The 24,102-nt window shown below is 40.7% G+C and overlaps 1 protein-coding gene across 4 annotated transcripts; it reads right to left on the reverse strand.

The window, feature by feature from the left end:
• Nucleotides 1–46: 46 nt before the first annotated feature.
• Nucleotides 47–14,119, reverse strand: klhl21 (kelch-like family member 21). Of its 4 annotated transcripts, none has more exons than XM_017488162.3 (5): nucleotides 13,915–14,119; nucleotides 7,911–8,998; nucleotides 6,480–6,885; nucleotides 5,971–6,043; nucleotides 47–5,420 (listed from the first exon to the last, which is right to left on the reverse strand). In XM_017488162.3, exons 2-5 carry the CDS (start codon nucleotides 8,935–8,937, stop codon nucleotides 5,079–5,081), a joined length of 1,848 nt encoding a protein of 615 aa, XP_017343651.1. In that variant the 5' UTR covers nucleotides 8,938–8,998; nucleotides 13,915–14,119; the 3' UTR covers nucleotides 47–5,078. The 4 variants fall into 4 exon arrangements, with proteins under 4 accessions (XP_017343651.1, XP_053542403.1, XP_017343652.1 ...); XM_053686428.1 differs by lacking the exon at nucleotides 13,915–14,119 and adding an exon at nucleotides 10,174–10,215; XM_017488163.3 differs by lacking the exon at nucleotides 13,915–14,119 and adding an exon at nucleotides 9,350–10,125.
• Nucleotides 14,120–24,102: the final 9,983 nt, after the last annotated feature.

The following is a 24,102-nucleotide window of genomic DNA, read 5'->3' on the forward strand; positions in this document are numbered from 1 at the left end:
GTTACTGAACATCTAACAGTGCAAATAAACAGACAAAAACCACAAGTCCTGCTTGCAGTTTATTCCTTCATCACACTTACAGACATCACTACACAAACCAAAAACACAAGGCCTGATATGGTAAAATTGATTTTGGCCACAAACCAAAACTAAAACATTGTAAGAAAAATAAAGTAACAAGTACCGTTTGTGCATAGAATACATAATCATAATTATTAGTAATAAAAAACACACAATGTCTGCTCGAGAAGAGATTAGCGAACGACTACTTCCAGTTTTTTTTTTTTTTTTTTTTTTTTTTTTAAACAGCATAGGGAACGATGTCGAGAAAATCAAAAGAGCGAAAACACCACCGTGTCTTCGTGTACTGTTTCCACACCTTCCTTAACAACAAACATCTACACATTCATAAATAAAACTTAGTAACGAAATATTATGATTGAGACATTCGTTCACAAAACTTCATGCATAATAGATTGTCTTGTATGTCCAGGCAGAAAGTAGGACGAGAAACAGATCTGAAAGATAGTAGACGCAATTCTTTTTCTCCACAGTGCAATCCAAATTTGGCTAAATGGAGCGATCCAACCCTTCATCGTTTGGAAAGTCTAGAGTCACGATGATGTTTGTCACAATGCTTTGGATTAAATTCTTAATGCAGGGGGAACCCCCCGCCAAAAAAAACCAAACAAACAAACCAAAAAAAACAAAAACACAAAAGCTGTGGTTTACTTATTCGGTTCCCAAGGTATGGATCACTAGGCACTACTTCATAACGAGTCTCCAACCCGTCTCCTTCTAGTATTCAGAGGAACATGCAATGCAAATGTACACGGCTCCAGTACCAAGGCTTGGGTCAGTGTGGGGGGCACGATTCCCGCCAGATTAATGTTTGTACATCAAGGCGTGGATTTTCTTTTCCTTCGTAAAGATTTCTGTATTTATAATACTGAACGTGTACATCTGAAAAACAATACTAATTGTAACAGAGGTGCCAACATTTATGGTTCAGAAATGGCATTTATGACTCAGAGATACATCACGCCAGTGAACGAAAAAATTTAAAACCAGTACAACCAAGGACCTGTAGCGTTCTCTGTATTCACACATTAGGACAACCGTATTTTGTCTACAATGCGGTACAGTAATACTACATTATCATTACATATTCACCCAGCCTTATTTGCGACATACCCTGGAATATGTCCTAGGGCTACTGTGTTTTCTGGACAATCCACATAGAAAATTTTATACACGTCAGCCAACATGCAACAGTACAATCAGTCCCTCCAGGATTTTGTGATTTTTGCCATCGCAGAAATGAACGCAAAAATTAAACAAACTCTGCAATATACCGAGGAGCTTGAATTTTTTCAAAATTACCGCAGATCACAACGCGCGTCCAGCCAAATCCCTCTTCGATTCACGTGCGTTGGACATGGGTACAGCTAAAGAGTTCTCAATTATCAACAATCATCACTGCGAAAGACCGTGCAAAACAGTTTCGTGCAACTGCAATTTTAGTTTTCTGCCCCCACCCAAAAAAAGGATGATATATAAATAAATACATTTATAAAAAAAAAAAAAAAAAAAAAAAAAAAAAAAAAAAAAAAACACGAGCATTTTGGCCACAAAACTCACCAAAAAACTCTGAACTCCTGTACAGAGCATGGGCAAAAATAAATACCCTCTGTGTGTCTGCATAAATTTTGGTAATCGAGAAGAAGAAGAAGAAGAAGAAGAAGAAGAAGGAGGAGGAGGAGGAACTGCTAATCATCACACACGGTTGATTAGCTGATGATCAAGAAAATTTGGCTGTGTCTATAAAAGCAAAACTCTTGACAGTCTAGATCAGGGGTGGGCAATCTTATCCGGAAAGGGCCGGTGTGGGCGCAGGTTTTCATTCCAACCAAGCAAAAGCCACACCTGAGTCTATTGAAAGCCGAGATCAACTGATTAAACAGGTGGAATCAGGTGTGCCTCCTGCTTGGTTGGAATGAAAACCTGCACTCACACCGGCCCTTTCCGGATAAGACTGCCCACCGCTGGTCTAGATCATTCGAACTTATACTCATACCATGCCATGAAAAAAAGATTCCAGCAGCTTGCTGTTTAGCAATCTGGGAAGCATCCATAGCACCATCTACTGTATATTAAGAAGAATTCTTAACAAACTAAAAACATTCAAGACTTTCTTCTCAGGACTAGGACTTAGCAAATTCACACCAAGGCCAGACTGTTTGATAATCAAAGAAATCAAGAGCAACATCTAGGCACCTTCAGGCCTTAGTCAGATGTTGAAGTTCATAACTCTCATTGCTGAACAATGCTGATTATATCTTGCTTCTATGGAAGGGTTGCCAAGAAAAGAATAAAAGAACATCCTTTGACTACAACGACTGCTACATTTGAACAAACCTTAGCATTTCTGGAATTATTAGACGAGATGTAAAGTGGAGGTGGTTCGCAAAAACCAAACTTCACCACAAACACCTCGTACCAACCAATAAGCACTCGGGGGTTGCATAGTTTAGTGAACCAATGCATTCACTAGTTGCTGGTGGGGGAGTTATCCACTAGTCAGGACGGTAAAGAAAGGACGTTTAATGGACTATGTTAGTCTGAAAATATTTCAGACTAGATCAAATCAAATCTAAAAGTCAACTGAATCTCTTATGATAAAAATGAACAAACAAACAAACAAACAAAAACGCCTCCCAGAGGCTGCTGTAAACATAGCATCCTCCACCTAAGAAAGGCCACACATTGAGCTATAAGCAGAGCTCTGGTGACTGACATGAGCTTCTGTGCGTCACTTTCAGTTCCAGAATCAACAAGTTCATCCAGGGCATTTTTGGAATTTCTACTGTACGTCTTTAAATAGTGTAATATGATGTGCATATAGTTGTGAATAAATAAATACACACCATGAAAATAGTTTTTGACATATTTGGACAAGCAAACATTTGATCATCTTTGAAACAGCGCCTATTAATGAAGCTGATGTACTTGAACAAAACCACAAAGAAAATGAACTTTCAACAGAAATATCAGTAGATGTGGGATTCTTCTGTGGAAAAAGTAAGTACACCCATGGCCTCAGAAGCTAGTATTGTCCCTTTTAGCAGAAATAACTTCTTGTAGGCGTTTTGCATAATTGTCTGCCAGGTTTGCTGGAATTTTTGAGCACTCTTCCATGCAATATTCTTTCAGTTGCCAAAACCATGAGGGTTTTCTTGCATGTACTGCCCATTTCATATCCCCCCCACAACATTTCAATGGGATTCAAATCCGGGCTTTGACTAGGCCATTTCATAACGCTCCATTTCTTCTTTTTGAGCCATTCCTTGGTGGATTTGGTGGATCATGGTCCTGTTGAAAGGTCCACTTTCAGTTCAACTTCAACTTTCAGACAGATCTTTGATATGATGCAGAATTCAGAGTTGAATCAATGAATGCAAGCTGTCAAGTCCCTTACGCAGTGAAACAACCCCAAACCATAACACTTCCACCATCGTGCTTCACAGATGGTATGAGGTGCTTCTCCTGAAAAGCTGTCTTTGGTCTCTGCCAAACATGTCTGCTGTAACTGTGCCCAAACAACTCTATCTTTGACTCGTCTGTCCAGAGCACTTTATTCCAAAAGGGCTGGTCTTTGCCTATATGCTAATTGGTAAACTGTACTCTTGCAAAGGCTCTTTTCCTGGCACGCCTCCCATGCAGGTCAAATATGTGCAATCTCTTTCTGATTGTAGAAGCATGCACCAACAGTTTCAAGACTTACTAGCATATCCTGTGATGAAATTTTAGGGTTCTTGGAGGCTTCTTTTTGCATCAGACGGTCTTCCCTTGGGCTGAATTTGCCGGGACGGCCAGTCCTCAACAAATTGGCATTCGTTTGAAATCTGTGCTATTTGTAGATGATTTTCCTTACAGCAGAATGATGTATTTCAAATAATTTGGAGATCTTTTTAAATCCCTTGTCAGACTCATAGACATTCACAACTTTTTTTCTGAAGGCCTTACAGAACTCTTTAGATCTTGGTATGATGACACCTCACACCTCAATATCAAAGGGAAGACCAGACACTAGATATGAGAGGGATATAAATAGGACACTCCCTAAGCAGGTTCTGATCACTGGCACGCAATCTTAAACACCTGATTCTAACTGTATGGATTTGAAGGTGTGATACAAAATGTCAGTTTTGTGAGTTATTTGTAAAGTGCATCACCTTTATCAATAGACACTGTTTCAAAGAGGATCAAAGGTTTGCTTGTCCAAATATGTAACAAAAACTACATAAAACAAATTTCCATGGGGTGTACTTACTATTTCACATGACTATGTATTATTTCCCACATTTATAGCACAGGCTAGGTTTTTATAATAGCTTTTAAAGCAGCCTGTTCACTGAAATGCAGTTTGATGCATTCTGTAGGGTGATTTGCGTCTCAGAAAACAATTCCTTTAGGGTTTTGCTCCAAATGCTAATCGTACAAGCTGAAGAACAATAGGCTGCAATTACTTTTACCCACGCGGCTTCTGCATACTGGCTGACTTGTCACTAAATAAATATTAACACTGAATATCTGTGATCTAATGATAGCGTTCCTTAATTCTAGCACGTTTCAAACAAGGCATAATGATGTACAATGATACAGAATTGAAAATACATTACTTTAAATAAAAGACTGTGCTAAAGTTTCAGATCAAGTACTTGTTATGAAGATGTGCATTTAAAAAAAAACAAACAAACACATATGTATTGTCATTAAAGCATCACAGTGCTTTTACCGAATTACTTCCAGCTATTTTGAAGTATTATTTTTTTGGCTAGTGTACAACATGCGGTTCCATTTCATTTCATTCTAATATTGAAGATAGTAGTATTGTGGTGAGAATCATGCTGGTGTAAGCACAAATCCCAGACACGACTGCCCCAAGCGAAACGGTAACGAGAATTTAGAGAAGCAAACAAGGAGAGAATAAGGAACTGTCCGCTCACGTTCCTTGCTCTCCGGTTGAGGTGAATACGTGGTAAAGTGCGTAATTAATATCGAGTTTGACAGTGTCATCAGTGTGCCGGGTTCACCTCCCGATTGCGGTGGTTCTGGTTGAGCTCGTTGTTGAGCTCTTGAAGAGCCTGGTGGTGGCGGTGGTGGCGGTGCAGGTGGATGTCGTCTGCCTCGGGTATGTCGACTGGCTCAAACGTACTGGGAACGTGGGGCATGAACTGGCGGAAGATACTGACACTGCCATGCCAGAAAGTGGGCTGGGGGAGGCGGCCGGCCAGGTTCCACGAGCGAGCGCCGGGGTCGTACACCTCCACCACGTCAGACAGCTCAAACGTGTTGTCATAGCCACCAGACACATAGAGGCGGCCTCCCAGAACCGCCACGCTGCCACCCACGTGTACCTGGGGAGAAAAACATTCATCTAGTGTTTAATTCTGACAGCAGCAAGTCAGTGTAGCTGGACTTGTAGAATAACCCTTCGGAGAAAATATTTTGAGCATTTTTGAAGACCACATGACATGTGGAACTGTAAAATGTGAGAACATGGGCTGGACGGTCAGGCCTCCACTAAAGATTCCTCTCCCAAACTTCACTTTTGTAGCTTATACAAAAGGTTTTTAATCTATTCTGCATCCTTATGATAAAGTGATGAAGTGCCCTGTATAAGGAGATGAACCATCTCCAAGATACTCAAACTGTAGAAGTCTTAGAAATAATCGCTACTAAGGTCTGTTTCAATAAAGTTGAGAACCATAAATGACCCGATCATTTGTTGGTTTAGATACTAACCTAATAAATGTTCTAAGAGATTTGTTTCAGGAAACAGCTGGCATTTTCTTATAGCTACAAGATGCCTCGGATCTATTAAAGATGTATTCAACGCGCTGATCAAGCTGAGATCCGGTCACACCCACAGGGTAAACATGGCGAAGGAGAAGAAAAGTCTCTTACTTGGTTCATTGGGCTAATCTTGTCCCATTCGTTCTTCTGTGGATCATAGGTGTCAATTTCTGCAGAGTCATCCCTGAAACACAGCAGCCATTATAAGAGTTTTCACAAATGTTCATTCAAATTACGCAAAAGCTACGAACACGCTAGGAGTGGTAGCAGAACATGTAGCAATATAACATGTTGCTGTAGTGTGGTTTAGGAAGAATACAACAGGAGAGGGTTGAGAATTTTTGGGGAGTCGGACTGAGACAAAAGTGATGAGGCCATTGAAGTACGGAAGCTGACCAGGCAGATGCTAATACATGGAAATGAACTCGGTTGGTATTTTGAAAAGTCTGCGGTGAGGTAAATGAACAATTACACACTGACTAATCCTGAAACCATAGCAACTATAGCGCCAATTCAAATTTATATTAAACTACATCACTATTTGAAAACTGTTCCATTAACCCGTTACATCATGATAAATATATTACCCTATATATTAAAATATACAGACACCTCCTCACCTCACAAAGTAGATGAGTCCGTTGAGAGTCACTGATTTGGGCGCGAAGGACCAGGGCGGCATCTGGCCGCAGTTGACCAGGTTCCAGCGGTTAGTGTCGGCATCATAGCACTGGATGGCCATGGTATCTTCACCCGTTAGAGAGCCGATGGCGTAGAGACGGCCACCGCATGTTGTTGTCGAGCAGTTGTCCATGGGGTGCAGCATGGATGCCAAAGGCTCCCAACAATCCAGTGCGTGGTCGTAGCGCTCCGTACTGTCCGAGGCCACCACGTAGAGCTGGCCCTTCAGCACACAGGAGCTGTGGTACTCGCGTGCTTTAAGCATGGGCGACACCTCGGTCCACTCGTTCACGCTCGAGTTGTAGCGCCACACGCCGTCGTAGAGGCGCGAACCATCCGAGCCGCCTGCCATCAAAAAGTGGGTGTGGTCAAAACACCATTTCGGGGTTGTTTTTGTTTTAAAATCCCCTCTTCAAAATGATTAACATTAAACACACCTCCAGTAGCACTGGATATTTATAGTAGCCTTGGTAGCACTTTATTACAACAAACGATAAATGTTATCTTGCAAAACACATGTGAGGATTTGTGACCGCCTGAGATGTTTAATGAACCATTAACCTCTGTCGTTCCTCTGGCAGAACACCGTGTCCCCATTACCTCTCTCGTATATATCCACACAGATAGTTGTTTATTTATACTTGTGCGTGCTGCCATTTCGTGAGAACTGTTCTAGAGAACTCTAAAGGCACGAGACAATATAGGCCAGGAAGGATTACAGTGTTGTTACCCTGACCAAGTTATTCAAAGTGAGAGAGTGAGCGAGCGAGCAAGCGATTTTCGTTTTTGCAATTTAGCTTTAGACTGCTTTCCCATGATCCAAATGAAATCCACCATCTTCTCACTTAAATGGCTTCCTATTTCACATACATAATGGAGATGAACGCCCTCATGAATAGTGTAGAAAGACATTTGAGATGAATTCTCAGAAAGGCATAACTGCTTGTGTTTACGTTTTTAATTGCGACTTAGTTTTTTTCTCTCCTGGTATTTACATATTACCTGGGTTTAGGAGCACGGGCAGTCATTAAACATTAAAGAAATGCCACATTTAGCTCTTTATATTCATTAAACATTAAAGAGTTTCTTCTACTTTCTTTCGCTTTGTAAGAGAGAAATGTGGCAAAGCCATGCGCATTTTAACATCAAATGAGAGATGACTGGTTTCGTTTCAAAATCATGCATTTGAAATTCCATTGGTACTTCCTACCTATTAAATCACCCCCCGAGAACCTCTAGAGAAACTCCGCCCTTTTACAAGGGTAGATTTAGATGATGGGAAACAAAGCATGCACTCGGGAGGGATATGAATATGGGATATGGTCCTACATACATACAGCCTGAGTCACAACATCAATGGTCAAACCTACCTGTGACATACATATCATTGCCTAGTGCGGCTATACTGTAGCCTCCTCCAAGATGGTCAGGAAACTCAGCCAGGTATCTCCACTGGCCTGTCTGTGGGTTGAAGCAGTCGACGGTCACGAGTTCATCACAGTCTTGGTCACAACCTCCCACCACGACTAGGATCTCAGCGAGACCTGTAGAAGGACGAGGGCGCATTCGCTGGCACGGACGGTCATGCCGGTCGTACTCTCCGGACTGGAAGCTGCGAGCCTCGCCCACCAAGCGCAGACACTCTGGTGTCAGATAGACGAGTGGGTCGCTCTCAACGCGGGCAAGCAGGAAGAAGCGTCGAACGAAGGGCAAGCGTACCTGCTGCAGGAGCTCAGGCCAGTACTGGAGCCCTCTCCTTGGATCAGCCTTAACCCAGCGTGCCGCTATCTGGTAAGCCGTTTCCTCCTTGTCCACACGTAACCCATCGTCTGACATTAGTTCCAGCAGGCGCTTCCAGGGCAGACGCTCAAACTCCTGGCCCTTGGCCAGTTCCATAATGTTGTTGAGCGCAAAGCGCCGGGCACTGGTGGCCAACTCACTGCAGGCATACGCCTCGGCAAAGTCCTGGATCTCCAGGCAATTGGAGACATCAAGGCGCTGCTCCAGGAAAGCGCAGCATGCCGCCTTGACGGACGGGAACTGAAACAGGTCAGCCGCTTTAAGCAGCACGTCCACATTGTCACACGTGACGGTCACACGACCTGTATAACAGAAGTCTACAAGAAGGCCGAGCAGCTCAGCCGAGACCTCATGTAGTGCCACTCTGTCCATAGCGCTTTCACGGAGAGTACCAGCAAACATAGCGCGGAAGTACATACTGGCAGCGGCCAGAACTGTTCGGTGGCAGTGGAACTCCTTTCCCTCAGCGCACAGGGTCACATCGAAAAACTTACGCTCAGCACGCAGCTCATGAATGCCCCGCAGCAGGTTGACAGCATGGGCTGTATCGAAGAATGGCAGCACAGAATGCTGCGTCTGTAAGACTGGCTTCTCCATTGCAGCAGTTTCGCCTGATAACAGTCTCTGGTTGGGACTGGACTCAAAACACTCTTGTCATCTGTAAGGAGAGAAACCACACATGGTAACGTCACATATTGTAGACAACAACGATGGCATCAGTTCAGTTTCCCTTAACTGACTTATTTACAGATCAACTACAGAACAATGATGTGATCAAAGAGCTGCTTGAAAACAGACAGATTTGGTGTGATTTCAAATAAAACTTTACGATCAAGATTAAAAAAAACAAAACAAAGCTACGCCTAGTTTAACAGTTTTAGAGGTTACTGATCTAGTACCTAATAAACTGGCATTGTAGTGTGAATTAAATAGATCACATATATGGCCAGAGTAATCAACAACTAATTTGTGCCAAGTAACAAATTTCAACATACAAATTTCCTCCTACCGGTATAGCTTCTTTAGACGTCTTAACTGCTTAAAAGAACTGGACACAAGATGACGCACCAGAAGCTCTTAGACTCTGATATCAGTTATGACAAATACATGTGACCTCCTCTGTCTTAAGAAACAGCTCTTTACTGTTTGCCTAGTCTATAAATACATCAGCAGTGTCCATTTCCACAGGGTGAGGAGGGGGAAAGTACACCTCGCACCATACAGCCTGTTTTCAGTTAGGATTACTGAAATTCTCCCTCCCCCCCAACCACCTCCAATACCCATAACCCCACTGGGTAAGTCCACAAACAGGCGTAGGCCCTTCAACGCAGAGCCAGATCCAGTAAAAATATTGACGAGGTGCATAATTCATAACTGCCTTTAAAAATATCTCCAGATCTACAGCAAAGAGAAACTGCACTCAAAAACCCCAAGCAAATCGGAGGTTATGTGCTTGTTAAAACTTGCCGTTACTTTCCTCCTACTTCAAATGGATCAGCCAAAGCTTGGCATCGATCATGATCATATTAACCCATTTGACCTTCTGATTTTTCTCAATCATACATGAAACAAAGGTACAGAAACAAACCCGTGGAAAGTTCAAATTAAAACGGTTAATGGTTGTGTATAACAGCGTGTACATTTTATAGGTCTCGTTAAAAATAAGGGTGTGTCAAACATTGACCATTTCTCAATTACTGAAAATAGTACAAGTTCCCCTTAATATTAAGTACTCATCAGGTTAAATGTCATCAGCCAGTTTCCAGTCATCAATAATCCAATTCACTGGCTGACAAGCTTTAAATGAAATATATTAAACTTTTTGATACTTACAACGTAAAGGTTTAGATTGCTTTATCGAGGGTCTAGCTTCAAAACAGGTTATGAAACAACAAGAAGTCGTGTGTGACCCAACCCCCCCCCCCCCCCCCCCCAAAAAAAAAAAAAAAACCCTTGCCGTTGCCAGTAAGCCTAGCTCAAATTTCACACAGAGATCCAACTATGTAGCCAGCACAACTTTGAAAGGCAGAACACCCATGAGGGCTTTTGAGAAAGAGTAGTTATATGTCCTACATAATGCATAACAGCGTAATGTGGTCATAGTTCTATTTCCTTGCACAGATACACTGTATGATCCCTTAGAAAATCTGACCCATTTAGAACTATGATACTGTCTTTCTCCATAATTCAGATTATTAAAGCACTATTAAATTTCTTATGCACTATTAAATAGCTATAACCGGACCTCTGCTAAAAGTAAAATTCCTAATTTGTAACGCAAGAGTACTAGATAAACTGGATATACTCACAGCAACTTTCCGTTTAGACTTTTCTGAGAACTCTCATGCTGATAGACCCCATAAAACAGGCAGACAAAGTCATGACAGGCAAGTCTACTCATTAACCAAACAAGCAGGCAGAGGTCAAAACCGAAAAACACCCCAGAATCTGAATGATTGGAGACTACAAGATGACAAAGTTTGGAACACAATTTGAGATTTTAAGTGGGGACTAAGAAAGAGACTCGAACACATTACCAGGAACTGGAGCTGGAGCTGAATCAGGGACCGAAACTTGAGAAGAGAGAGATGGCATCAGGACCAATTATAAGAAACCTCATCAAGCCTTGGGACTTGGTAGGAGCAAAAGTTAAGACCGAGACAGGATAACAGATAAGATCAAGAACATTGGCTGGTACAGGAACAGGGACAAAGACCAAGCCAAAACTTGTGGCAAAGACCGAGCCAGGGCCAGAATCCGTGGCGTCGACCGAGCCAGGGCCAGAATCCGTGGCGTCGACCGAGCCAGGGCCAGAATCCGTGGCGTCGACCGAGCCAGGGCCAGAATCCGTGGCGTCGACCGAGCCAGGGCCAGAATCTGTAGTGTAGACTTGAGACAAGGCCAGAATCTGTGGCGTAAACTAAGCCAAGGACAGAATCAGTGGCAGAACCGGGCTCTACTCTACTTGGGACACCAACTTAAAATTCAAACTGGGCATGGAGAAGGTCTGGGTATTATGTGCCTCTCTTGAATTATGGCAGTTGCATAACAAGATTTACCGAAGGATGACAGATAATGATAGTAACTTTTCTTGCTGTTTGTTGCTCCAGAGTCATTCCTCCAATTTAAATCTAACTCAACATCAATAGGGGTCCAACATCACATTATTGCTGAGCTCCTTCCACAGGCTTCCTGTGCCAGTGTACTTTAAATTTAAAACATTGATGCCTGTATACAACCAAAAAACAGACCCTGCCTACATAAAGGTGCTTATCAAACCTTGCTCTACACTACATTCCCTTCGAACCTCGGGTAGGGTACCTGTATTTGATCCCCCAGAACCTTAATTTTGTCAGCTTGTATCTACAAATTTCACGAGACATTTAGCTAACATCATCTTACAAATAAATTAAAACTGGTTGTGTTATGCCCTGAAACAAATAGCAATTAAATCAACAATCTATAATTTTTGTGTTTTGCCACAACAAACACACATTCTGGGGGATCAAACATGAGTACCACCAAAGGTTTTTTTGTGCCATACATAACTGGAATTATTACAGATACACCAAGCTGAATCGTAGATTCTGTTCCCACATCACAACTTGCATAAATCTACCAGATTTCATCTTCATAGCATGCATACTTTGTGAGTTATTAAGGTAAAAGTGTTTTTTTTAAAAAAAGGGGCCATGCCATGTCTCAAAGCATATCTGGGCCAAATGTTAAAATGGCTGCCATTTCGTAATTAGTAAGAGTTGACTGAAAAGCAATGGGGTTTTCTTCTCATACTTGTACTAACAGATGCTGAAAAAACCCCAGCAAAATCCGTGCAGTTCCACCCCGACTGGATTTGACATGGACTTGCCATCAAACATGTCCTGTAGTCTTTTATTCCTCTTATACCGTAGCAATTTGTCCATGCTAACAACATATTAAAGAACACCACCACGTCATGCTTTATAACTGTTTACATTTAATGTCGAGGAATGGCCATGATGCAAGATCGAACTTATCACTTTTACTACAGCAGCTAGAAACAGTCGTTCCCTCACCAGCCTCTCTTTTCTCTTAATGTTCGAACAAAACAAAAACCCCTCAATTTATCATGTTACCAAGAAACTAGACTTCCTAAAGTCTCATCTGCTCAAACAGATCAGGTTCTGAAGCTTCAACTTTCTTGCTAATAACACCGTCAACACCACCACGCTCGTCATCTCAGCGCAACTTTGCCGCATGGCTGCACTGCATTCTGGAAATATAAATCCAGCGTTTGCTCTCTCAGCTACTTCTACCTTGTATTTCACAATTTCACACGTAACATTTTTGGAAAATGCCGAGTAAGAAAATAAGTTCTTACGCTTTTGTTTTTATGTAATCCCTTGTGTGTGTGAGATATAGTTGATGTTTCTGCTCCTGTTATACACCATTGTAAGTGACTACGTTTACATGGACAGCGGTAATATAATTATTGACCTTATTCTGAATAAGACAATATTGTGATTAAGGTGTTTACATGAGTCGCTTTTAGAATACTCCTTTCATGTTCAGGTTTGACATGTTATTGAACATATATTGATTAACGGCACACGTCATTACGTCCCCGCACCACGCCGTCCCTCCAAAATTTCACGTATCGACATACAGTTCGTCTTCGTTATGGTACCGTATACAGTTTTGGGTGTTTCATTATTAATTTTCTGAAAGCGCGGTTAATTATTTGTCATGCTATACGTGCAAATAGACGACTGCTTGGAGCCGTGGGCTACGTCCCAAACCGCATACTTGCCATCTATATAATAGTTAAAACACATGTATTTCACCTACTATATAGCAGGTAAGTACGTGGTTTGGGACGCAGCTGTACTCTCTTGCTTGCCGTCAAACGGTTGAGCGCTGCCGTGTGTGTACGTGTCCTGTCAGAAAATGCGGTGAAAACTCTCACACGACATTAATAGTGTGATTAAGGTGTGTACATGTCTGTAATCCACGTCGATAATGCGACTAAAACAGGAGTACTCCACAAGTCTCAATTGGATTTGCGTTTATTTCGAGTACGACTTTAATCGGATTAAGGTCATCAGAAATAGCTGTTTACATGGTAGCTTCTTAATCAGAGTATCGTCTTAATTGGGTTAATATCGGATTATTGTTGTCCATGTAAACGCACTGAGTGTCTCCCAGTGACGTCACACAGCACAACCACAAACTTCTAAAAACATAACAAAAATAAACCACCACCTAACAAATTAGCACAATAATCACTAAACACATCACAAACAGATTCAATATTAACATATATAAAGTGTTCCAGTGGAGTTTTCCTCTGTGTGTGTGTGTGTGTGTGTGTGTGTGTGTGTGTGTCTGCGTGTGCGTGTGTGCGTGTGCGTGTCTGTCTGTCTGTCTGTCTGTCTGTCTCTGTGTGTGTGTGTGTGTGTGTGTGTGTGTGTGTGTGTGTGTGTGTGTGTGTTGCTTAGACAGGAACGAAGCAACGTCCGTTAGCTGCTTTAGCTCAAGGAGAAGCCAGCACGCGACAAGCGACGCGTTCGACGCATGCGCGCTTTTCCCGCTTACCGAAATAACCACGGCGCTTCTTCGCCAGTCGCCCTTCGGCTCAGATTTTTCCTTTATTCAGCACTAATCCTTTGTTCCTTACTGAAAACTTGAACACGGCGTTCGTCTTCTCCTCCTTCATCTCGGCGCCATGTTCCCTCTGAGTGTCCGGATCACACGCGCCTCACACGGCCGCTCATTGGACCCTCGGCCGCTTAACAGTGTGACGTGTAAACAACCGTCCCAAACGGCTCTACACTTCCTATATAAGTTCACTACACAGGGAAGAAAATAAAGGCGTATACGCACTACATGGCACACTATGTGTTCCACAGTGAGCTGTTTGGGATCCAGCAAACTGTTGCGAACGTTCTGTCCATGTCTTCAGTTTTAATTACAGTTTTAACGCATACAAAACTTTCTAGGTATTAAACCTATGTAGTTGATAGCAGTACATAATAATAGAATTCTTCTGTATTATTCTTCTTCCTCTTCTTCTTCTTCCTCTTCTTCTTATTATTGTTAGACCGTTTGATTTATTTCCTTCATTTCCACAGATAGGACGCGCCCTCTAGCATTAATAAACGGCAGTGCAGTTTGTGACGCTTGTTCTCCTCTATGGTGTACAGAACATATTAAACATATTAAAGATATTTCTACCCCAGACATGTAGTATTCCATCTGATTGCTCAGAAAGTGTTTATTAATGTTCAGTAAGAGCAGCTCTGACAGTGGTTTCCGGGTAAAAGGCAAATGACAGGTTTATTATATTAATCGTTTCTATAGTAACAGCTCATTCACATGTATGTTGGACTCTCCACATAATATAAGGCGAACGATAGATGGGTTAAAAAACGTGCTGTTATTTAACAGAGACGTTTATTTAACATTTATGTCCGCTGGGTTTTTCCCCTCCCAAGTGTACTTTCGTGCATTTCTGCCACAGGATAGACTTTGCATGAGTTTCTCAGTAAAAACAAAACAAAACAAAACAACAGCAACAATAGAACGCCTTATAGAAATTGTAATGGTTTTAATGGTTATAATTGTATTTGTGGATAGCAAGTTCGCATCACAACTCCAGGGTTAGAGGTTCGATTCCCACCACTGCCCTGTGTGTTCTCCCTGTGCTGTGGGGGGTTTCCTCTGGGTACTTCGGTTTCCTCCCCCAGTCCAAAGACATGCATGGTAGGCTGATTGGCTTGTCCAAATTGTCCATAGTGTATGAATGGGTGTGTGAATGTATATGTGAGTGTGCCCTGCGATGGATTTGAACCCTATCCAGGGTGTACCCCGCCTTGTGCCCGATGCTCCCTGTGATAGGCTCCAGGTCCCCCATGACCCTGCAGGATAAGCGGTATAGAAAATGGATAATTGTATTGTTTTTAACTGTTATGAAACTGTAATGGTTCCTGTGGGTCTCTACTGGTAATTTGTTGCCATCTACTGGTGTCATGCTATGTCTAGTGGATACCATTAAGGACCAATAATGCTAATGGTTTTAATGGTTAGCGGATGGTTTGTAATGGTATTCGTAATGGAAACCATTAGAATTTCTGTGATGGTTTCTATGGGGGGGGGGGGGGGGGGGTTTCCAGCAGGGATGACAAGCTGACTTTTTTGTTGTTTTGTTTTTGCAAATGTTCTACAACATTAAATGTAAATATGGCACAAGTTAGATACAAGGTATAGATCTTAAAAAATACTCTATTTGGCCAAAAGTATGTAGACACCTGACCATAACCCCCATATGTGTTTCTTCCCTATCGTATTGCCACATCTGTTGGAAGCACACAATTGTATAGAATGTCTTTGCACGCTGTAGCATTACAAATTCCCTTCACTGGAACTAAGAGGCCCAAACCTGTTCCAGCATCACAATGCCCCTGAGCACAAAGAGAGCTCCACGAAGGCATGGTTTGCCAAGGTTGGGGTGGAAGAACTCAAATGTTCTGCACAGAGCTCCTGACCTCAACCCCAGTGAGCACCTTTGGGATGAACTGGAACACCGACTGCACCCAACACCTCACTAATGCTAAATTCCCACAGCCATGCTCTAAAATCTGGGATGTTCACCAAGCACATGGTGACGCTTAGGCAGGTGTCATACTTTTGACTATATTGTGTATGATGTGTTGCTCATAAACAAATTACTGTATAAGGTATAAGGGGAATAAAACACTTCTGATGTGCTGTTATGGGAAAATAATCCACTTTGGGTTCGTAACAGCAACTCCACTTAACATCAGGCTGCATCACCACCCCAGTCTTGATTACTTTCCTATAAGAGCATGCCCCATGATCTTTTATTCATTACATTTTAACATTCTTACTTGTCACTGACCACTTTACATGCTTCATTGTGGTAATATTAATGACAATTTATGTGCTTCAACTTTCTGCCGAAACACTCAGTTGGACTGAAAAGTGATGTTTTGAACATCTTTCCTGATTAGTGATTATTCACCTTGTGATTATTTACTTTTATTTATTTACCGCTTTCCTGTTCTGGATAACAACATAACTATCTCTTTTATAATTATCTCCAACTTCCTCGTGCTCTGCTATCGCGATGCAAAACTAACATTTAAAGTGAGAAAGTGTACTGTATCTATACAACAATCTGTAAATTTGTAGCATTTTCCCTCCTGAGCTATAGTGCAGCAGTGTTGAGCTCTGAGTCAGCAGCGGTTGAGAGCAGTGGTCCAGACACTGGCTAGTTAATGTTTGGATCTACACCATATCGGGTCGTTTAATCATCCTCTTCCCCCCAGGCGCTGACAAAGAGACGACCAAAAATAAATAGCAGTCCTACTCAAATCTCTGCTCAAAGTGAAAATCCATATCTCGATTTTGCCTGGAACATTTTTGCATGTATTTATGCGTGTTCCTGTTATTCTGTGTATGTTCTCCTTCCTCTATTTATAGCTGTCTCTGGAGCAGAACTTACCGGGTTTCATGCTTTTGTGACTTCTGATTTGTTGTGTTATTTGCTAGATTCCCTGCTGTTGGGAAATATTTCTTCTCTTGTGATGGGATTAGTCGTGCACCCTGCACGAAATAATTAACACTGAAAAATCATATGAGACGCTGGAGAATATTCACCTAAGAGAAATAGAAATAGGTTGACTTGGAATATTTAGAGACAATTTTGATGAAGCTAAAAAAAAACCCCTCACATTAAAAATTCATTTAAATGCTTTGTCTCAGAACAGGGGCATTGCATAAATTTGTGGGTTCTTAAAAATCATTATTTTTTAAATCCAGGCCTACACCAGGGTGCTCAGTGCCACTCGGACATGGCTGGTTTGTGATATTACATCACGGTTCTGTGATCTGTCCTTTTGTGCAATTTGTACTTTGATTGCACAATGTGTGCTTAGTCTATCTAAAAAATCCATTTACAGTTACATTAAATGTTGTGGACCCACTGCAAGACAAGTCAATTCCTGCTTTCACTTACACTATAGCAACTATAAACAGTCGTTCTCTTACCAGCCGCTGTTCTAAAAAAAGCTCTGATTGTCATGTTATACGAGACACTGCTATGCACAAACTCCCGAAAACTTTCCCATGCTTACTGACTCTTACATGTCTCTGACACTGGAGACTCCTTCCATAAGCTTCATCATATCGATGATTAGACGATAACATATTAGAAAGAGGGCCTTAAATAAGGGCAGTGGTGGATCAATGGTTCAAGCCCCCATTAGCACTGTCAAGCTGCCATTGTTGACCTTTGAGCAAAGCCTTTAACCCTATCTTCTCCAGGGGTGCCATATCATGGCTGACCCTGTGCTCTGACCCCAACTTCCTAACAAGCTGGGGTATGTAAAGAAAATAATTTCACTGTGCTGTAATGTATATGTGACAAATAAAGGCTTCTTCTAATCTTCTTCTTAGTTTCATACAAGCCTGCGATTTGCCTTGCAGTCGATACTACTGTCAGATCGGCTGTTACGGAAAACGAATCAGATTAGTCAGAATCGAGAATTAAACCACATGATATATGACGCCATATACTTAAGTTTTTCAGTCTGGCTCTATTTCTTGTGGGAGCCAAATTGAGGTAATTTTTCGTTCAGAAGCATGCACTATCATCCGAGCAGAAAATATGCTTCAATCAAACATCAGCATGTTATACTGACTAATTCATTGTCAGTGCTTACACCAGCCATTCCCAGGCCAAAGCAATAATGCAACACATTTTCAGCAAGGCAGAAATTGGCTTTATTGTGTCAGGTATACTGGAAGGTGCACCTCAGAGAGGCGTGGGATTAAGCAGAATGGCGTCCAGAAAACTGTCTGGCCTCGGGGCGAAACCGAATAAAGTCGACTGGTAAAGGAAATGCTGACCATTTCTTCTTACTGAAGTCTCTCTGACTGCCATTGCGGCACATTGATTAGCCAGGGGACACCAATGCTCTAAACAATTCATCCTCTTCCTTCAGACTTGAACATTTTTTATTCCATGCACTGACTTTGGTACTGACTAATGAAGATATAATGTGGAAAATAATCTCTGTATTTCTCTTTTTGACCTAATTTACATTATTATACATCATTATTGATGTTTCATTATTATTTACAGGAAGCAACCGAGTTCTGAAGAACAAAGCGTTAGCTGCAATGACCGACACATTTCACTAGATGGAACAATGACTCACTTTATTGGCTCCTACGAAATTCAGTGAAATCTGATCACAGACCAAATAAAAGATATACATTATTATTGCGGTGCTACTGAAATGTTTGTTTTATTTATTGAATTTTTACATCACATTAATGATGATTCTTAGTTTATTGAGCAAAAAACTACTCACTTTCCCGATATAGGCATTAATTGTATTTACATTCTCCATCCAAGCATATCTTTCATGCCATTAAATTTTTACATTTATAGCATTTGGCAACGCTCCTTCTCCAAAGCGACTTGTGGAAGTCGTTTGTATTCTCCATCCTGTTAGTACAAATAGGTCAGGGTCTGAGAATAACCCTTTTAGAGAGGAGGTCATGTTTTAAACCCTGTTAGAGAGGAGGTCATGTTTTAAACCCTGTAAGAGAGGAGGTCATGTTTTAAACCCTGTAAGAGAGGAGGTCATGTTTTGAAACCTGTAAGAGAGGAGGTCATGTTTTAAACACTGTTAGAGAGGAGGTCATGTTTTAAACCCTGTTAGAGAGGAGGTCATGTTTTAAACCCTGTTAGAGAGGAGGTCATGTTTTAAACCCTGTTAGAGAAACACTGTTAGAGAGGAGGTCATGTTTTAAACATTGTAAGAGAGGAGGTCATGTTTTAAACCCTGTTAGAGAGGAGGTCATGTTTTAAACCCTGTAAGAGAGGAGGTCATGTTTTAAACCCTGTTAGAGAGGAGGTCATGTTTTAAACCCTGTTAGAGAGGAGGTCATGTTTTAAACACTGTTAGAGAGGAGGTCATGTTTTAAACACTGTTAGAGAAACACTGTTAGAGAGGAGGTCATGTTTTAAACATTGTAAGAGAGGAGGTCATGTTTTAAACACTGTTAGAGAGGAGGTCATGTTTTAAACCCTGTTAGAGAAACACTGTTAGAGAGGAGGTCATGTTTTAAACATTGTAAGAGAGGAGGTCATGTTTTAAACCCTGTTAGAGAAACACTGTTAGAGAGGAGGTCATGTTTTAAACATTGTAAGAGAGGAGGTCATGTTTTAAACATTGTAAGAGAGGAGGTCATGTTTTAAACCCTGTTAGAGAGGAGGTCATGTTTTAAACCCTGTAAGAGAGGAGGTCATGTTTTAAACCCTGTTAGAGAGGAGGTCATGTTTTAAACCCTGTTAGAGAGGAGGTCATGTTTTAAACCCTGTTAGAGAGGAGGTCATGTTTTAAACACTGTTAGAGAGGAGGTCATGTTTTAAACCCTGTTAGAGACGAGGTCATGTTTACAGATCATTGTCATTCTATGTTCACAGATTTTCTTTTGAAGCAGCATTGCCACTCACTAAGCAAGCACGCTAGCACATACTATTTCTGCATAAATCAAGCGTTCATTACATTTTCCCTTCCACCATGTGCTTGTATTAGTCTTGATATATGCTTAGGCAGAAAAATGCCTATTAATCAAAGAGATTAATAAAACTGTCCAAAGGAAGCAGTTTAGTACCTGTCATGTTTATTCCAGCAATATTGCGACAGACACCGAGCTGTCCTCCCGACAATCCACGATAAAATCCACGGACATGGACAAAATGTGAATTATTGATACAAGTGTTGCAGCAGTGTAGTGCGAATACCAATGATGTCCTTATTCAGATGTACGTCCTGAGAGACATGAAGAGGTGACAGGAAGGAGACATGTACAGTTATCAGCACTGATCTAAAGCCTCGTTAAGATCCATTAAATCTCCAATGCAAATGTATCTCACCTAATGGACATTTTTCAGAATGTTCAGAAGAACAGAATACCTACAGAGTTCTGTCTTATGTAAAAAAAAAAAAAAAAAAAAGAAGCTCATCAGTTTTGATCCTGGTGAAGCAGTGATGAAGTAATGTTGACGCAGAAGCAACATCACACAGCATGCACTTACAATTAACACCTCTAACTTATTGCCTGCTTAATGCTTCTGCATTAGTGAGGCAGCACACATCATGCTGTGATCATGGCAGAAAAGCACGGGAATAAATGAAAGCCTGCAGCTGTACGTCTCTGAGGAGCCACTTGTCCACTTGTCACTCGTCCACTATGGCTCAAGTTTCTGGAATCGAAAATTCAATCGTTTCCTGAAGATAGTCGTTTGGCTCGTTTGAGCCACGGAGCACTGTTTCCAACAAGCTCCCTGCTTTGACTGGAGAGCAAAGCTGTCTGGGAGTAAAAAAAATAAATAAAAAAAAGAGCAAAAATGATGATCAGATAACAGATGTTAAGGCTTTTGTTCTCTGAGGAAGCTGAATATCCTCGAATCTTCCTGCTGGTCCTCCTAATGATGAATGCCTCGCATTTGAGAATAGCAGAATTCTCATTTAGCTGGCTAGCAGCATAACATCTCTTAAGTGTTTATCCTTTCTCTCAGTTCAGCTGGAGCCATCTCTGTGATATATTAGGACATATAGGATGATAATGCAGACTTTTCCAGGAAATTAGATATTTATTGAACTTGAAACCACATCTTTTCCAAGTCTGCAGGTGAGAATGTTAACCGAGTGCCTCATTGTCATTCAGATATGAAATTGTCTGGTATATTGCTTGGCAACAAGGATTTCTCATCCAGGGCAACAATTTAGCCACAGGGCAACACATGGCACATTCAAACCTGAGTTGCAGCCACAGGCAAAAATAACACCTACTGCAACAGTATGTTAATATAAAAGGTCAATCACGATAATAGCCACTTTGAGTGGGGGGTTTTCTCACAGTGAAATGGGAATGTCCTTCTACTGGTGCGGACAAATAACATTATTGTTATTATTATTATTATTATTATTATACAGTGAATACTTAACATGACGTATGCCTTATTAATATCAAAGTAGTAATTAATAAAAGTAGTAAGGAATAAAACACAGCAGGTTGTGCGATTAAATAGGAAAATAATCAACGACGGGCGCATCACAAAGCTGAGTTGTTTATTTTCTAATAACAATTTACCAATTATTATTATTATTATTATTATTTTTTTTTTACCTATTACAGAACAAGGCAGAACTTTTTTTTTTCAATTCCATTTAGGTTTATTGTTGTGGATTGTTCGACAATTAATTCCTATCACATTCTAAAAGCTTTAAACAGTCACCTCCTCACTTTCTCTTAAAATTAATTAGACGAATAATGCAGCTTGTCATGGTACCAAGAAACCACAAAGCCCTCTGTCCTGAAGACTTTAACTTAGTTACAGCTTTATTTCTGACTGCTACTAGACAATTGCACTGGACACTCCTTGCAAAAATGCTAAATAATGAAATGTCTCCCGACAGAAAACTTGACCTTATCAACAATTACATACAGTGTGTTTTAAAATTCTATTCACTTGCTGCATTATTTGTTGAAACTATAGTCCGAACCGCTGTTATAGAAAATGTATCAACACCTTCTGACCGATCCGATTTGAGAAATTCAGAACCGACTCAACAAATTTGTATAGATGTCTACATAGGCAAACGAGCTAATGCAGTGAAAACGGTTTCTTTTCACCTTTGTTAAAAACACACATGAACAAAACAGAATTTACTTGTAAAGGGAAACATCATATTTTTGGACACACATTACAGTACCAGATTCTCCATTGGCTCTTTTCCTCCCCAGATTGAATAAAATGGTTGCGTCTTATCTCTGAAATATAAGAGGATGTGTTTCGCATTTGGTCGGCTTCTTGCTCCACCTGTCCAGAATACTGATAACCTTCACTGTCACTTCTCACCAAGCCCCGTGGACCATAAATACAGCAGAACATAGTGTCTTATTTAAAGTCATATTGAATACTGGAGCTCTGTATCAGATGCAGGATTTGTGTCCTTGCTAGATCATCAATTATTTTCCACTAATGTCTCAAATACAAGTATATACAGTATAAAATACATAACTAGGCCTCATGATAACTGGTATGTTCATTTCTTGGTTTTTTTTTTCAGTGGCCAAAAGATTGTGTTTGTTCCCAAATTGTACTGCAATCGCATATCAGTTAAAAGACGAAGAAATGGCTGCAGGAATCTGGAAAGATTCAGTGATGGTGTAATGATATAAAGCAATATAGACAACTGACCTTTCTTTCTCAGTATCTGAGTACATGCTCCCAAACGCCATGATTTCTAAGTTTCTGTTTCTATCAGAATTGTAAGAGAAACTTTTCAACCATGCACCAGCAACTGGAATACGTGTTTTTTTTTTTTGTCTCCCAGAAATTCTGAAATACATGTCCATGATATTTTTTTAAATGAATGAATTTGTTATATTTCCCAAAATATAAACAAATTTGTAGTACTGTATTTGAAGGTAATACTGCATTCTACACATCTCAATATTTCAGACTTTTGGCAAGGAAAGATCCAAGGAAATTCACCCTTGCATAATTTGGAATTCCTACTTAGGAAGTCAAGAATGTATCCTCAGCAAGTGACATCATATCAACGACATCAATCGTAATCATCAATACGATTATAGCATTCTTTGTGTCAGATTACATTCGGTAAATCTGGTTGAATCTATAACACTGACAATATAGTTTGCTGTTTTGAGAAGGGGAATACATCATGAACTTCCTTGCTAACTTGTTCCCAACAAAAGATTCATCAAATTTTCATGAAGGATCTATGTTTTTTCCACAAGTGCCCAGGTCGAGAGTAACACAATTCCAAGTTTCAAGCCGCCACTTCTGAGTTCAGCTGAATGCTGTATAAATAAAAGGCATTACGTTCTTGTTGGGTCCTATGGGATCCCAGGCCTAATGCATACTTATTCACAGGCCTTTTCTGTGTTGTATTCCCATTGGTTTTGAATGTTTCTCTACTCCTACTGTAGATATATCCAAACCCTCCAGTTTCTCTGGAGTACTTCTTGTGTGTCTTTCATATGAGCCTTTTTTGTTTGTTTGTTTGTTTGTTTGTTTGTTTGTTTGTTTCCCCCAAAAGAGTCGATGGCTCTGTTTTCTTGGAGCCGCAATCTGGACAAACAACTCAGCTGTAGCTACTGAATAGAAATCAGACAGCAGATGTGCCATTACGCTCAGAACATCATATAATATAATAACATCTCAATCAAATGTCTAACAAAACTAATTAACTTTCACACTTATATGAGCATCATGTAGACTATCCAAGGAATTAGTCACAACAAAAACAGTTGCTTGAGTTATCATGAAAATAGAGCCCATAGTGTTGAGTTTACTGCACTGCTTTATTTAATTTACTCCTTTATCAAAAATCAATGAGACTGAATACAATCCAAGCATAGAGCTAAACAGTTCATGGTTAAATGACTTAGTCAGGGTTCTGCGCTATATTTAGGACTCATATAACAGGACCACAAAGTGATCCAGAAGAGAGTAATGATCCTAGGCCAGCACTTGCTAATTTGATAATATGTCCACGAGACTGATTTAAACAGTAGTCAAACTTTTTTTTTCCCCCCAGGTGCTTTACAGACCTCAGTCTCATTCTAGCTAAATTAGAAACTCAATCATATCCACCATACTGACCCAGTCATCATTACAGACTGAAGCCTGATTCCAGTTTATTCCAGTGCTTA

Source organism: Ictalurus punctatus, chromosome 15, assembly GCF_001660625.3.
Source record: "Ictalurus punctatus breed USDA103 chromosome 15, Coco_2.0, whole genome shotgun sequence".
In the NCBI taxonomy this organism is placed as follows: Eukaryota; Metazoa; Chordata; class Actinopteri; order Siluriformes; family Ictaluridae; genus Ictalurus; species Ictalurus punctatus.